Genomic DNA, 14735 nt, shown 5'->3' with positions numbered 1-14735 from the left:
TAACAAAATTAAGAGCCTGGACTTGATGGTGTTTATCGCACACCAATTGACTCAAGAGGAGAAAGGGACTGCATGAATAAATAAGAAAACAAGAAGGAAAGCTATACTATGCTATGCTATACCGAATGTTAGATACCCTTTACTCAGCTAACCAATTTCAAATAAAAATAATTAATTTATTATATTGATACAAAAAATGATTATTTATTTTTTAAACTATTTTTTTTTAATTTTTTAGTATTTTGTATGTGTTATTAAATTTTGAGTAAAGCGATATTGCAGTTAAATGTTACTGAACGACAAAAGCATTTTTATTGTTTCCCAACAGGTTCCTAAATTAGTTTTTATTAATTAATTTCAAAAAATGCTTACAAATGGAAATTTGTATTTGGCGCTCTAAGCCGATAACAGATAGACACCGATAGATGTCGCCGTGCGATGACTTACGATATGCCAGCGATAGCGATGCATCCCTGAACCGCGTTGCCAACTAAACGCAAGGAACTTGCGTAGAAGTGTAAATAAATGCGTTATTTTGGTGAGATCGCGAGCTGAAGCTGATGCCATGTCCCCGGCGTACGACCTTGGCCACTCCGGAGAGGCGTACCACCCCTTGGACAGCAGTGGCAGTGGCGGCGGCAAGGACGCCAGTGCCCCATCATCCTCCACCGCCCAAATCCGCCACCCGATGGCCCAGCGGACGTCCTGGTGGCGCCAGTTCCGGCGCTATAAGCTGCCAGCGGTGCTCCTGATGTTCCTGCTCCTCGCATCCTGCCTGGCGTACCGCATCCTCAGCGTAGGTATCCTGAATGGTCTATGTCTATCTGATCGGAGCAGGAGGTGAACTCCAGTGGGGGAGTTACATACATATGTGCCACTGCAGAGGTCATGTTTTTAGGTCATTACTTTAAATCGGCTCATATCAAATGTCCAAAATCCTTGTTGATCGAGTATAGTTTTAATCTAATATACATAACTATGAATTTAGTTCAAGATAACATTAAATGGCAAAAATTTTTTTTGTTACGATCTAGTCAAATAACAAAAATTTGCAAAAATGTTTCATAAATAAATCATAAATTATAATTAAATTTAACCTTAAACATTTGTTAAAAACTCAAAATATTGGTTCACAACCCACTTAAACATAATTTATATGTTTGTAATATGTAACGGACCTCCTCAAGCATTTTGATTTCTTACATTTTTAAAATTCTGAGATCAGGTCTGATTTTGAAACTGCTTAAATATTAAGTTGGTAGAATGTGTAGAATCAAAAACATATAATAATAATAATATTATTATCTGAAGTCGCCAAATGCTTGATAATTAGGGGTTATTCTATTTTTGAACCCTTGGATTGGCAAAAAATAGGTGCTCCAAAATTGGTTTTAATTCTAGACGAATTTATTCATTTGTATTACTATTTTTTTTGATTTGACTTTAAGACATCAAGTAAATATTAAAATTAAATAGTATTATAGATTTCCGAGTTCGGAAATAATTGCTTAATAATGTTCCGTTAATGTTCAGTACAATAAGAAATAATACAACTAATTGAAATAACTACAAAGTTGTAAGTGCTATTTCCCTGACCCCAGGTGTATTCTTTTAGCTTACATTAAAACGTTATCAGAGTATGTCAAAGACATTAACTCATCATCGATAATCCCTTTAAAATTTGATAATAATAACTAAACTTTTTTCAGGCTGAGCAAGATGCCCCACCATTGGATCTTCATCGGAGTTCACCGCTTTTGGATGCCTACGAGGATTTCAGTGCCATGCGGGCAGGAGATCTGAAGATGCGCATTGAGGAGATGGTCAGAATCAAGGTGAGTGCTGGGAAAATGAAAGCAGAATAAACCAGAACTTGTAGCTAACTTGCTTCCATCCAGAGCACTGTGTCCGTGGAGCTGCGCGAATTGGAATCCCGTCGCCAGAAGCTGCAGTCGGACATAAGTCAGTACAACCAGAAGATCGAGGAGCTGAAACAGGAACTCCTGCGGGAGCAAACGGAACTGGAGCGGCTGAAGATCTCGGTGGAGCAGGCACAGGTGGCCCAGCGGGAGGCCGTTCAGCGGAATACCCCTGACTTGGCCCTGCCCCGCTCCCTTTTGCCCAACACACTGCCTAGACGGATGAATCCCATCAGTGGGGGAATGGCAGCCAGCTGCGAGATGCACAATTGCTTCAACCACTCGCGATGCAGTCTAACCTCCGGATTTCCAGTCTATCTGTACGATCCCGATGAGCATAGTGTGCAGCGAAAGGGCTACGATATCGATGGTTTCCTGAAGACCACGCTGAAACAGACTTTGGGCTACAATGCGCACATAGTTAAGGATCCCAAGCATGCCTGCATATATCTAGTGCTGGTGGGAGAGGCACTCCTCGAGCAGGATCTCCTGCGAAACAATCGTTATGCGGCGCAGGAGGCGGAGCACCAACAGCCCTCCACTCCGAGCCAGGCTAATGACTGCCCCGTGGACATGGACAAGCTGTACAGTCTGCCCTATTGGGGCGGCGATGGACGCAACCATGTGCTGCTCAACTTGGCGAGAAGAGACCTCACCTCGCATCGCACGAATCCCCTCTACAAGCAGAACACCATGCGAGCCATTGTGGTGCAGAGTGCCTTTGAGCGGGATCAGTTCCGTTCCGGATACGATCTAATTGTGCCCCCGATTCTGGGACCACCTGGCGGAGATGTGTGGCAGGAGTGCGCGGAAATGGTGCCCGCAAGAAGGAAGTACCTGCTTAGCTACCAGGGAGAACTTAGGCCCAAGCAAAGTGGCTTGAAGAATCCCCTGGATGCCTTCATTCTGGAGCACCTGGCTGATATGGCCAAAGGAGCCACACAGGATCGGTTTGTCCTGCAGTTCCAGTGCATCCCGGCGACGGAGCAACTGGAGGGCGATTCCCTGCCAGATTGGACACTGTGTGGATCGGACTCTTCGCGTCGTCAGTTGCTCAAGGACTCCACATTTGCCTTGATTTTACCCCCCTTAGATGGCCGAGTGTCCTCCACGCTAATGCTGGCCAGGATATATGAGGCTCTCCGTTCAGGAGCCGTCCCGGTAATCCTCGGCGCAGATGAACTGCGTTTGCCATATGCCGAGACGCTGGATTGGAGGAGATCAGCCCTTCTCCTGCCAAAAGCTCGCATAACGGAGCTGCACTTTCTCCTGAGAGCAGTTCAGGATGCAGATCTGCTGCTGCTGCGACGCCAGGGGCGACTCGTCTGGGAGCGCTACCTAAGCTCCGTGCAGGCCACCGTGGACACGGTGATTGCCAGTCTGCGGGATCGCCTGGGCATTCCGCCGCGACCAGTGCCCGCTGTCATAGCGCAAAGTGTGTTCAACAGCACGTTTATACCGCTGAAATCCGATCCGCCCGTGGGCTTGGACACGGAACCGGAGGAGTCGTTGGGTCCGATCGAACCGCCGTATCCAAGTCCCGCCTATCGGCGAAACTACACCATACTGAGGATGCAGGCGAAAGAGGCGTGGAACGATTGGCTGGACCCCTTTTATCTATACCCACAGCTGCCTTTCGATCCGGCGATGCCGTCGGAGGCCAAGTTCATGGGCTCGCACACTGGTTTCCGGCCGATAGGCAAGGGATTGGGAGGAGCGGGCAAGGAGTTTGGCGAGTCTCTGGGTGGAAACTATCCCCGGGAGCAGTTCACCATCGTAATGCTGACGTACGAAAGGGAACAGGTGCTGATGGATTCACTTGGCAGACTGTATGGTCTGCCCTACCTGCACAAAGTGGTGGTGGTGTGGAATTCACCCAAGCCTCCGCTTGATGATCTACGCTGGCCGGACATTGGAGTTCCTGTGGCAGTGCTCCGTGCTCCCAGGAACTCGCTTAACAACCGTTTCCTGCCCTTCGATGTCATCGAAACCGAAGCGGTGCTCTCCGTCGACGATGATGCCCACCTGCGGCATGATGAGATCCTCTTCGGATTCCGGGTGTGGCGAGAGCATCGCGACAGGGTTGTCGGCTTTCCAGGACGCTATCATGCCTGGGACTTGGGCAACCCCAACGGGCAGTGGCACTACAACTCCAACTACAGTTGCGAACTGAGCATGGTGCTGACGGGAGCGGCGTTCGTCCACAAATACTACCTTTACCTGTACACGTACCACCTGCCGCAGGCGATCAGGGATAAGGTGGATGAGTACATGAACTGCGAGGACATTGCCATGAATTTCCTCGTCTCGCACATAACGAGGAAGCCACCCGTCAAAGTGACCTCCAGGTGGACATTCCGCTGCCCCGGTTGTCCGGTTTCGCTCAGCGAGGATGACACACACTTCCAGGAGCGACACAAGTGCATCAACTTCTTTAGCCGGGTGTTCGGCTATACGCCCCTGCTGAACACCCAGTTCCGGGCGGACTCCATTCTCTTCAAGACCCGCATCCCGCACGACAAGCAGAAGTGCTTCAAGTACATCTAGTCGTAATCCCTATCCCAATCAACCCCCAAAAACCCTATTCCGACAACGGCGGCCACTTCACTTACCTAACCGAAGTGATCACCAGCTGAATGACTCCTAGATGTAAGCACAACTTAGCAGGCGTGTTCTGGTTTTCACATCTTCTATTTTAGCGCTTAAAGTAAGTCTCTAAAATTGCAAACTCACTTAAATCTAAGGCAGCTAATATCGATTTATTTGATTGTTTTTAAATGTTAAATATCTGTATGATTTGTAATTTTGTTTTGTATTTTGTTAAAGTTTTCTCAATAGATTTCATTTGTAATTTTCACTTATGTATTATGTTTAAATTCACTAATAGTGTTCTTCACTGAGCTTTGAATAGTTAATGTCTAATGAGTCGGCATGTGGTGCCAATTTGCAATTAAGTTAACATTTTTCTTAACAATTATCTTTTATAATTTTAAACAAACCCGTGCAATTACTTTTAAAAACTATACATTTTAGGTAGAAAGTTTAGGAAACCACTTATTTAATTAGTAATACCCATCCACGTTCTGTGCAAATAAATTATCTTTTAGATTCAGTATCAAAAAAAGAGATTACAAATCGAACAAAAATTGTCATTTGTGAAAACCTGAACAAGCCAATATGTAAATGTATATAATCTATTTTGACCTAAGTATAACCGCAGATAAGCCAATAATGATTGCACAACTTGCTTTTGTTTGATAATGAACTCTTTTCGCTTGGCTTTATACGACTATCTATCAGTCGATTTCTGAACTACACTTTCGAAATCTAGGGAAATAGTGTTAGGAAGACAAGCTGTATAGGATACCAAAACAGATTCTAAGACTTTTTACTGTGTTTGCTTAATTAGCGTAAGTTGTGTACCGATTTTGACTTTGTATATAGTGCTTAATAAACGAAGCTGCAAGAATATGTATAAAAAGTCGTGTTTTCCTGATGATTATTTCATATATTTTCTTCATTTACACAAAAAAGGTGACTGCTTACATGCGCATGATGTGAATGGTTGTAGATTAGTATAAATTATGGTTAATGTTGGTTAGTGAATACAGATTAAGGACACGCACACATGTGGTTTATTAAACGGTTGGAAGTCGGCAAACGTACGACATCTATCCGCCACCACACGCACTTAATTTTAAGATAGTATCTACGCGATACTAGATACATTTGCAAAAGCTACAGCTAGAAGAGGACTACTTTGGATACATGGTGTATAGAGGGTGGATCCTTCGGTTGCGAGTGGACGAGTTGAGACCAGGCGACAGCTTCCCGTTTTGTGTCCCGCTTGTATCACAATTCAAAACATGGACAGGGGGACAGGGGGCCGGAGAAGGAGGCGAGGGGGGAACTTAAAGTACTCGTATTATTTATACAACTTAGTCCAAAGTTTACACTAGAAATCAAAAGAACTTCAATTTGGAATCGCTGCTTGGTGTATATCATTAGTGCTCCTGCAGACTGAGCTTCAGCGCCTGTTCGATCATTTCCTGCTCCTGCTGACGCTCCAGTTCGAACTTTCGCTGCTCCTGCTGCGACAGTCGCATGGCCATGGCCAAATCCGGATCCACATACCGGAATCCACCGTCGTCGTCGTCCTCGGAGGCTGGCGAACCACTTTGAAGGTTCGCATGAGCGCCCAGCAGTGACTCCTGTAGAACTCTGCAATCGACAAGGGAAAAGGGCACAAGAACACACAAAGCTTGGATCAAAACTAGCAATACAAAAGGAGGGGGGGAAGTGGGAACTTGCTACTACTTGAAGATCTTCTTCATGTAGCCCAAATCGTTTTTGAATTGCGCACCCGCCGAGGCAGATCGCCCACGTGTTTGTGGCTCCAACTGGAGCTGCGAGTGGGGAAAGGTCTGGGGATGGTGTTTGGGGGAGGGCGAATACCGCCCGTACTGCTGGCGATGGGGGGACAGTAAGTGCGAGGAAAAGCGGTGGCCACTAGCGGTTACCATTGAGGGTGTTAGTTAGTTTTTGGTTAAACAACCTAATCATGCATAGTTTGTAGCCCTTGCAGAAGATTACATCTAAATGATAATTACTCTGCAAGGGCAAAATGATACCATAGACTTACCGCTGCAGTTGCTCGTCGTCCTCGGGCAGAAGATCAGAACCCACAACGTTTTGGCCCCTTAGCACCTCCCAGATGTCCACCTTGTCGTCGTCCCTGGCGTCCACGCCGCAGGCGCCGCTTGTTTCCACCAAACTCTGCTCGATGGCGTACTGCAGCATATCGTCCTCGTCGAGTGGCATCTGGCGACGGACATCGCTGCCCCTGTTTGTGTAGTGAGCCGGAACATCGAAGCAGCGATCGTCCACCAGACAGGTAACTCGATCCTGCTCCTGCAGCGTGGCCACGTGCTCCACGGGCGTGGTGAGAGCAAAGACATTGCCAAATGTGATGCAGGCATTGAGGACATGGAAGAGCGGAATTTCCACTTTGACGGGAAAACCGGCTGGCAGCTGCATGGTAATAAAGTCCCTTAGCTTGGCCACATGTGGACTGGCCATGGTGGACATGAGGTCCAGAATGGGCAGCACCTGCTCTTGCAGTCGGATGGGATGCTCCTCGGCCAGCCACAAGTTGGCCTTGAAGCGCTGCACCTTTGTGCTCAGGTTCTTGGGACCGCCGACGTCCCTTCCGTGAAGATCCACCTCCGCAGTGAAATACTCCTCTGGGGTGACGGAAGACTTGGGCGTACTGGTGCCCGACGCACAGGCGGAACTGCCGTTGCTCTGCGTTCCCGGCGCTGGAGAGGTTCTGCCTCCATTCTCAACGCCGGCAATGGAACCTTCCCCCAAACGAGGCGAGGGTGTCTGGAAAGGATTGAGATTCTGTAAATTCGGAGGTCAAATTGGAATAGAATTTTGAAACCTACGCGATCTTTGAGTGCCGCAGCGGCGTCAGCGGGGGACACATAGTCCTCGTCGGCAATTCCCAGCAGACTATGTAGTGGCGTCCTTGCTGTTTTGTTCTAATATTTATATATAAAAGAAAAATCAATAGTAAATAAAATATATTTTTCATAAAAATTCCTAAGATATGCATTATGATTCAGTTTCTTTACTATTCAATGAGTTTTAGCAATTAGCAAACTATCGTCAAGTGAAGGAAGCGCCAATGAAATAGTTTCCACAAAATAAATTATGCAACGAAAGTCAAAAATCTTACCTTGATCTGCTCCTCGTTTAGGTGATCCATTCGCGTCTTGGTGACAAACTCCACATTGCTGGCCCCGTACACCTTGCAGTTGTAGCCGTTGATCACCTCCGATTTCTCGCTCCGCCAGCCCCAAATGCCGCACTTGTTGCGCTCGAAGCTGATCTTGTCCATCTCGATGTTGTTCGTGATAACCGGCGCATTGAGGCGGGCCCTCACGGTCCCCAAAGCCGGCGGAATGGCCACAATGTCCCCGATGTCGCTGCTCATCTCCTCCACCATCACCTCGTTCGTGTCGTGATCAATTTCGATCATCGTGGCAGTTTCTTCTGCAAAGGAAATTAAGGGGATGAGTTTTATCTTCAGAAATCAGTTGAATTAAAGCTATCTTTCTTTGAAATTGACTGAGCTAAAAAATATTTTTTTTCGGATTTTTAGAACTTTTAAACACTGAAATGCATATCTTAAAACTAAAGAAAGTACCTTATTGAAAAACAAATATTAGACTAGGCTTATTTCTAACAAAAAAGAAAGTGCTAATTGATTTACCTAAAGAACGTCTATTTTGAGGGTTGCTTTAAGGAATATTTAATTGATAGCAAAATACTAGCTCTAATTTTAGGTCTGAGAAACTTCTATTTTTACAGAAATTAAATTTGATTAGGACTGCTTATTGGTTGAAATCTTATTTTAATGGAATTTTTGAGCGATGGTCCTTTTTTTCAGGTCCTTTATACCATCGACTTATACTAAAAAGACTTTGTTTTGTTTTAAAGAATTGAATTGTGGAGAATCCCTTAAAAGAGTATGTTCATTATATTGACCGATATCTCCACTTACTGGCTCCCTTGAAGATGTACGATCGATTGCCCCGTTGCCAGGTGTTGTTGTCGAATCCCAGGAGAGTGGTGTCTATCCGGACGTTGGCGCCCCGCTTGTAGACCTTGTAGGTGTCGCTGGGACAGAGACGCGACATCAAGGGCACCCAGGAGGTGAACTCCCACTTCATCTCGATGTAGAAGTCGGGGGCGTCCAGGAGATGCTGCAGCAGCTTGGGCACGTGCGTCACCCGCTGGACATGACGCTGCAGATCCCGGACCTCGATGATGGCCGTCAAGATGTCCACATCGCCGGTACAGACGGCTTCCTGGACAACTGTGATGTGGTTTGAAATTAAGAATTAATACTGCTTTCTGGAGGCGATGAGGGTGTACTCACTGGACCAGCCTTCGTGCTCATAGGTGGCATTGCATTTGGACGCCAGGAGGCATTTAACACACGGCAAATTGGCCAGTCGCACGGCCAGCATCAGAGGCGTGCGTCCGCGGGGATCGATTTTCTCCTTATCGGTCTGCAAGGTGACGGAATCAGTGGTTTTTATCGCCGTGCCATTTCCCCGGACCCTGCTAATTCAATTAGCACCTGTCCCCCGGGGCCACACCCACCCCCCGGAGCACCCCACCCCCCGGAGCACCCCACCCTTCTTTTCACCTCGTCGACTGCCAATGCCGCCTGCAGCTGCTCCAGTTCGTTGTGCCAGATGTGCCAGTGTAGCGGGTAATCCGCCTTGATCTCCTCCACGCTCCTCATCCTGATCCGGATCCGTTCTGATCTGGATCTGCACCGTCTGCTCTGCGGCTAAATTGCAATTTCTTTTGTTACTGAGCTCCGCGAAAAAAAAAACAAACTGCGCGGGGCGAAAGTCTGGCCACACTGTTTGCGGGCCATCGATAACCGATTAGTAGGGGTAGTCGAATAAGTAGTGAAGCGATATATCGATTGGCAGTAGGGACGAAATAATTAGCAGTGACACAATTTCAGTCTTTAGCCCAAACATTACCAAAATTATTGTATTTAAACTTAAAAAAAATTGTAATAACAGGGCTTAGAGTTAATAAACATTTTTGTCTTTTGTCTTTAAAGCAAAGAATTTAGTTTGAGCGCCCAATACTAATATCTGGCATTTATATTTTTCTTGCTTAAAGCGGGATATGAACATGAACAAATATAAATAATTTACTTATAAATAACACACAGATTGCTACAATGCTTAGATGAAAGAGTTTAAGACATCTACAATGTACTTTTCTTAATATTAAAAGTAATAGGATTTCCTTAATAATTTTAAAAATTAAAACGAAGTATAAAATTTTAAAACGATTTCTTTAAATTGAAAATGAAACTAAACAAAGATATCGTGAGAGCGATAGTGAGAGCAATACTTTGCCCATCTCTAGCAGCCATCGATAGTCAATAACAACATTGACAGCTGTTCGGCAGAAAATATTAAATTTCCTTTAATTGCTCGTTAAAAGAGCTAAATAAACGATTTCCAAAGCTTTTTCCGTTCCAAAACGTGGGAAAGTTGCTGGCGCGTGAGTGGTAAGCTGGGTTTGAAAATTGTGTTTTTCTTTCAAAGCAAACCAAAACGAATTACATAAAAACATGGATAGACCAGTTAAAAGATGGGGTTTGTGGGTGAACATTAATGGGTTAATGAGATTAGGCCATTTCGGGTTAAGGGGGTGGCCCAAAGTAGTTTTTCACTTAATTAATTTACCTTCCTCCTATACACATTTTTCTAGGAATCGCTCTGTAATAACAGCTACCTCCCCCTGCCACGCCCACCCACTTAACTGATTTTTAATACTGTTTTCTATAATATATATATTTATAGGTCATCATGCTATTGGTGTAGAGAGACTTTCGATCTTGTTTCTAAGCTTTAATTCACCTGACGACCAGAAGCTCTCTTTTCAAGTAAGAGTAATTTGCCAATTTATTCGTTAATTGACCACAAGTGCATTATTGCATTTGTTGCTGTACAATAATCGCCAACTTTGCAAGCCATCAGTTTGTGAAAAAACGTTGACCAAAGCTCAACGCGTTTATCCAGCATTTAAAGTTGAAAAAAATGAAATTGTGATTAAAATTTGTAGACCGGAAGCGGTATCGCTCGATAGACAATGGGCGATAACCGATCACTCTTGCGCTAATTGGCGGTTCTTTTGATTTGACACCCTTTCATGACCGATTCATTGATACTCTCTATCTTTTGTTCACTCTTTGCAGTTATGCTCTTCACGCGCCGGCGACAACTTAAAAGGTGTGTGTTTGTGTGTTGTTATTCCTTATACATATATGTTTGTTTCCCCGATCCCGATTAAGCGACAACCCGATGAATCCGCTTCCGTAGTTTTCGCTTCTGAACTCCCCCAGAAAAATTATGGGTGGCCAAGTATTAGTCACGCTCGAGTAGCGCGCTCATATCTGAAATCATTATACCGCCATTATCATTACCGTAGTGCTCAATGTCCAGTAAGGTGGCCCGATTTAATTGAAAGTGATTCAAGGACAAGCGAAAGTGATCTTTGGAAACCTTTAAAATTATTAAAATCGGTACGACGGAATAGATTATAGGCCGTGAACAATGTTTTTCGCAATAAAAATCCAAGTTTAGTGATAACAAAACTAACATTTTGGTGTGCCTTATCTCTGCTTACTCAATCGAATTTGTTTTTATTAAAAATCGTTTGTATAAAAAATCATAAAAGCTCAATAGATTTTAAAGTAAAAATTTATTTTAAAAAATGTTAAAAACATGATTAAGAAATTTACTTTAACCTAGTATAATTTTTTTAAAGAAACTCTTCCCATTTACCAATCCATTAAGATCAAACAATTTTAATTTAATTGTTAAAAAGATTTGCTTTTAATATTATCCATATATACCGAGATTACTTTTGCGTCTATTTAAGAGGAACCACCCTAGTGCTAATACATTCGTAGTCACCCGATCACCTAACCACTCACCCAAATCGCCACTTTGTCAGCGTTTAACCCCTCTGGTGCAAAGGTCGCTCTCTGGAGGAAAATTTCTCGGGTCCGGTTCGGTTTTGCATGCGTCCAGTCTGATGTTTCCCCAGCAAACTTAAAAAAAAATAAACAAAACTATCTGAATTAACCAAGTAATTTGTTTATCTCTCTTTTCGCCCGGAAAAGCTCCGCACAAAAAAACGCACAAAATCAGTAACAATCAGTGTTAAATCGCTTTCCCAGTAGAACGAAATATCGCTAACTATATACACATTAAGCAGTAAACCGAACGGACGTTAAACAATCGCAATGTACGAGCTTCATAATTGCCTAAGATCCGTTTTCTTTGCCACACTCATTCCCGGAACGATCCTACTTAGTTGGCTAACTGGTCTGTAAGTATCCACGCTCGATTCGATGTTGTGCGCTTGTTTAACTACTTATGTAGATATAACTTAAAACCCATTCTTCTGATTTTTAATCTAAACATCGTGACATCGACATTACTTTCGCGAATATCGCCGGCTCTGTTCCGTTCCCGCTTTTTCGTATATAACCGCTTTGCCTACTATTCGAATGTATATATTTTCATTTGTCCCCAATCCATCACGTCCACTCTTGCCATAGCTCACTCGTTTTCCATGTTGTATTCTCACTCACTTTAAGGTATAGTTATTACCACCCCCTCGACAAACTCCTTTCACATTTCACATTTCACCCATTGATATTTTTCGTAGGGTTGGATTGCGATCTCTGCAAGCGTGTCTACTGATCTTTTTCGTTATCTTTGTGGTCCTGCCGCTAATATTTCGATACTCGGTGACGCTCCAACGCGGAATCCTGTTCCTCACATTCAGTAAGTACACTAGAAAGTTAAATGACTTAGTAACATTCGAAAATAGTTGATTGACTGCTAGATTTTGCAGTTTCGTAGACACAAATTTTTTGATTTAATTAACCTAAATATCAAATCAAGACGCGAGTTCTTAAGCATCACAAACGTATGTAAAAACCGTGTATTAGTCAGAACGGCATTAAAAACCGATAAAAAGATACAAGGTTTCTAACTTAGCTTAATTATACATTTTTGTATACTTTTAGACAGTAATTTAAAACTTGTAAAATTAGAAAACAACTATTTTTAGATGTTAAACCAAGTCATTAAGTAAAATTTCCCATAAGATTTATTTCCCAATAAATCAAAAACATTACCTAGACACAAGTATCTAGGTACACCCAAACACTGCATATAATACAATGTTAAGTCAGTTTCCGTATATCGCATGCTTATTTTAAAGTTAATCAAGTGCATCTCCCACCATTTTAGTTAAGTACCCCAAAGGACTTGATCTCACCAAGCCGGAGAGCGTAGGACTGTACGCAACTCGAAACTTCTACATCACCGTCAAGGATCACGATCAGGACGAGGATGGTGTGCGGGTTGGTGTATGGCATGTCCTCCCCAGCAATGCAGTGCGTCGCTTTAAGCGCGAACTACGAGTTGAGGAGGAAGTAGATCACGACCTGGATCAGCACCTGGAAACCGCGCTTGGCAACGAACAGGAGCTGAAAGAGTTGGCGCCGGCCATTCGCTCAGAATTTCCCGCCGTGGTGCCCGAAAACGAGCAGCTCTTCTACGAGCGATTGCTGCGGATGCCAGGTGGCACAGTGGTGCTGTATCTGCACGGGAACACAGCCAGTCGAGGCAGTGGCCACCGATCAGAGGTGTACAAACTGCTGAGGAAGCTCAACTACCACGTGTTTTCCTTCGATTACAGAGGCTATGGGGACTCCGATCCGGTGCCACCCACGGAGGAAGGCATTGTGCGCGATGCCATGATGGTGTTTGAATATATAGCCAACACCACCTCGAATCCGGTAGTGGTATGGGGTCATTCCCTGGGCACCGGAGTGGCCACGCATCTGTGTGCTAAGCTAGCCAGTTTAAGGGAGAGGGCTCCTCGGGGAGTTATCCTCGAAAGCCCATTCACAAACATCAGGGATGAGATACGTCTGCATCCGTTTGCCAAGCTCTTTAGGCACCTGCCTTGGTTCGATTTCACCATCTCAAGGCCGATGTACACCAACAGGCTGAGATTCGAGTCGGATATTCACATCCAAGAGTTCCATCAACCCATCATGATCATCCATGCGGAGGACGATGTTGTGGTGCCGTTTCTGCTGGGCTATCGGCTGTACAGGATCGCCTTGGATAGAAGAAGTCGCTCCTGGGGACCCGTGGAGTTCCATCGATTCGGAGCAAGCCTAAAGTATGGACACAAATACCTCTGCCGAGCGCCGGAGTTGCCGGGGCTGATCCAAAAGTTTGTGGAAAACTACCGGAATGCCGTCTACTAGACGCTATCATTGGGCTTCTCCTCTAGCCCGTATTAATTTATGTATTAGACGAATATTCTAATTTAGTTTTTTACCGCCATCACTCTAACACGTTCCAAAATTTCCGCCCTGTGCAAACAAATTAAAGAAGTCTAAGGAACACGAAAGAACGATGTTTTACTTTTAAAAAGGGTGACTTTTATATTTTTATTTACCCAATATGAAATTAAACACACAAGTGGAGCTATGGAGCTATTGAGCTACGAGAAGAATTATTTTTTACCAAGGGTTTAGATATACCCACAAAAAAAATCCTTGGTCAAAAAATCTTTAACCCGATAGTTGGTCATTCATAAAATAAATTTGAAATATACATTTTTTTTATTCTCGAACAAAAGGAAAATAATAAACAATTATAAAAACTAAACTGTTAAGATTATGGGACTAGAATGCATATTCGACGTTTTTGGCCAACCGCACTTTAAGAGTTCTTTAAAACGGAGTAGGATTTTGATCAAATTTCTTCTGCAAATATACACCTATTGTACATATACATATGACTTTATCGACATTATCATTTAACTTAACAAAAATTACAACTTTGCTGTTTTTTTACAGGAATGCGGTTTCAATTCGAATAAACAAAAAAAATGACAAAATTGTATTACATGTTTCTTTTCCAATTCTTTTTTTAATTCATTTGCTTATAGTAATGGTTAAATAATTTGGAATTACGGTTAAAATTAAGAAATATAAAAAATCGAAATTTAGTTGTTTTAAAGAACATTAATCTTTTGCAATAGCTGGAAGGGTAACAAATTTTGGTTTGGCAAAGTTTACTGGTCCATTTTTGCAAGGATTCTTTGAGGTGCGCTGTAATTTTTAAGCTCGTGATTATGGTGATTGATTAGTGATAAGTGATCATTCACTGTTCT

At 43.6% G+C, this 14735-nt stretch overlaps 3 protein-coding genes across 5 annotated transcripts; 2 read left to right on the top strand and 1 right to left on the bottom strand.

Moving 5' to 3' along the window:
* Positions 1–484: 484 nt before the first annotated feature.
* On the top strand, positions 485–5390 carry LOC108141596 (exostosin-3). Its single transcript, XM_017265043.1, has 3 exons — positions 485–796; positions 1710–1835; positions 1899–5390. Exons 1-3 carry the CDS (start codon positions 566–568, stop codon positions 4464–4466), a joined length of 2925 nt encoding a protein of 974 aa, XP_017120532.1. The 5' UTR covers positions 485–565; the 3' UTR covers positions 4467–5390.
* Positions 5391–5406: 16 nt separating this feature from the next.
* On the bottom strand, positions 5407–9367 carry LOC108141597 (ankyrin repeat domain-containing protein 13D). Of its 2 annotated transcripts, none has more exons than XM_017265044.2 (7): positions 9139–9367; positions 8866–8998; positions 8488–8802; positions 7660–7976; positions 7367–7462; positions 6562–7304; positions 5407–6140 (listed from the first exon to the last, which is right to left on the bottom strand). In XM_017265044.2, the coding sequence occupies exons 1-7, from the start codon at positions 9235–9237 to the stop codon at positions 5924–5926; spliced, it is 1920 nt and encodes a 639-aa protein (XP_017120533.1). In that variant the 5' UTR covers positions 9238–9367; the 3' UTR covers positions 5407–5923. The 2 variants fall into 2 exon arrangements, with proteins under 2 accessions (XP_017120533.1, XP_017120535.1); XM_017265046.2 differs by lacking the exon at positions 5407–6140 and adding an exon at positions 6218–6428.
* Positions 9368–9890: 523 nt separating this feature from the next.
* Positions 9891–13967, top strand: LOC108141601 (lysophosphatidylserine lipase ABHD12). Of its 2 annotated transcripts, XM_017265055.1 has the most exons (6): positions 9891–10029; positions 10325–10407; positions 10720–10753; positions 11650–11858; positions 12201–12319; positions 12791–13967. In XM_017265055.1, the coding sequence occupies exons 4-6, from the start codon at positions 11773–11775 to the stop codon at positions 13819–13821; spliced, it is 1236 nt and encodes a 411-aa protein (XP_017120544.1). In that variant the 5' UTR covers positions 9891–10029; positions 10325–10407; positions 10720–10753; positions 11650–11772; the 3' UTR covers positions 13822–13967. The 2 variants fall into 2 exon arrangements, with proteins under 2 accessions (XP_017120544.1, XP_017120545.1); XM_017265056.1 differs by lacking the exon at positions 11650–11858.
* Positions 13968–14735: the final 768 nt, after the last annotated feature.

Source organism: Drosophila elegans, unplaced genomic scaffold (assembly GCF_018152505.1).
Source record: "Drosophila elegans isolate 14027-0461.03 unplaced genomic scaffold, ASM1815250v1 contig_133, whole genome shotgun sequence".
NCBI classification, from domain to species: Eukaryota; Metazoa; Arthropoda; class Insecta; order Diptera; family Drosophilidae; genus Drosophila; species Drosophila elegans.
This window is presented reverse-complemented; position numbering and strand designations above follow the sequence as displayed.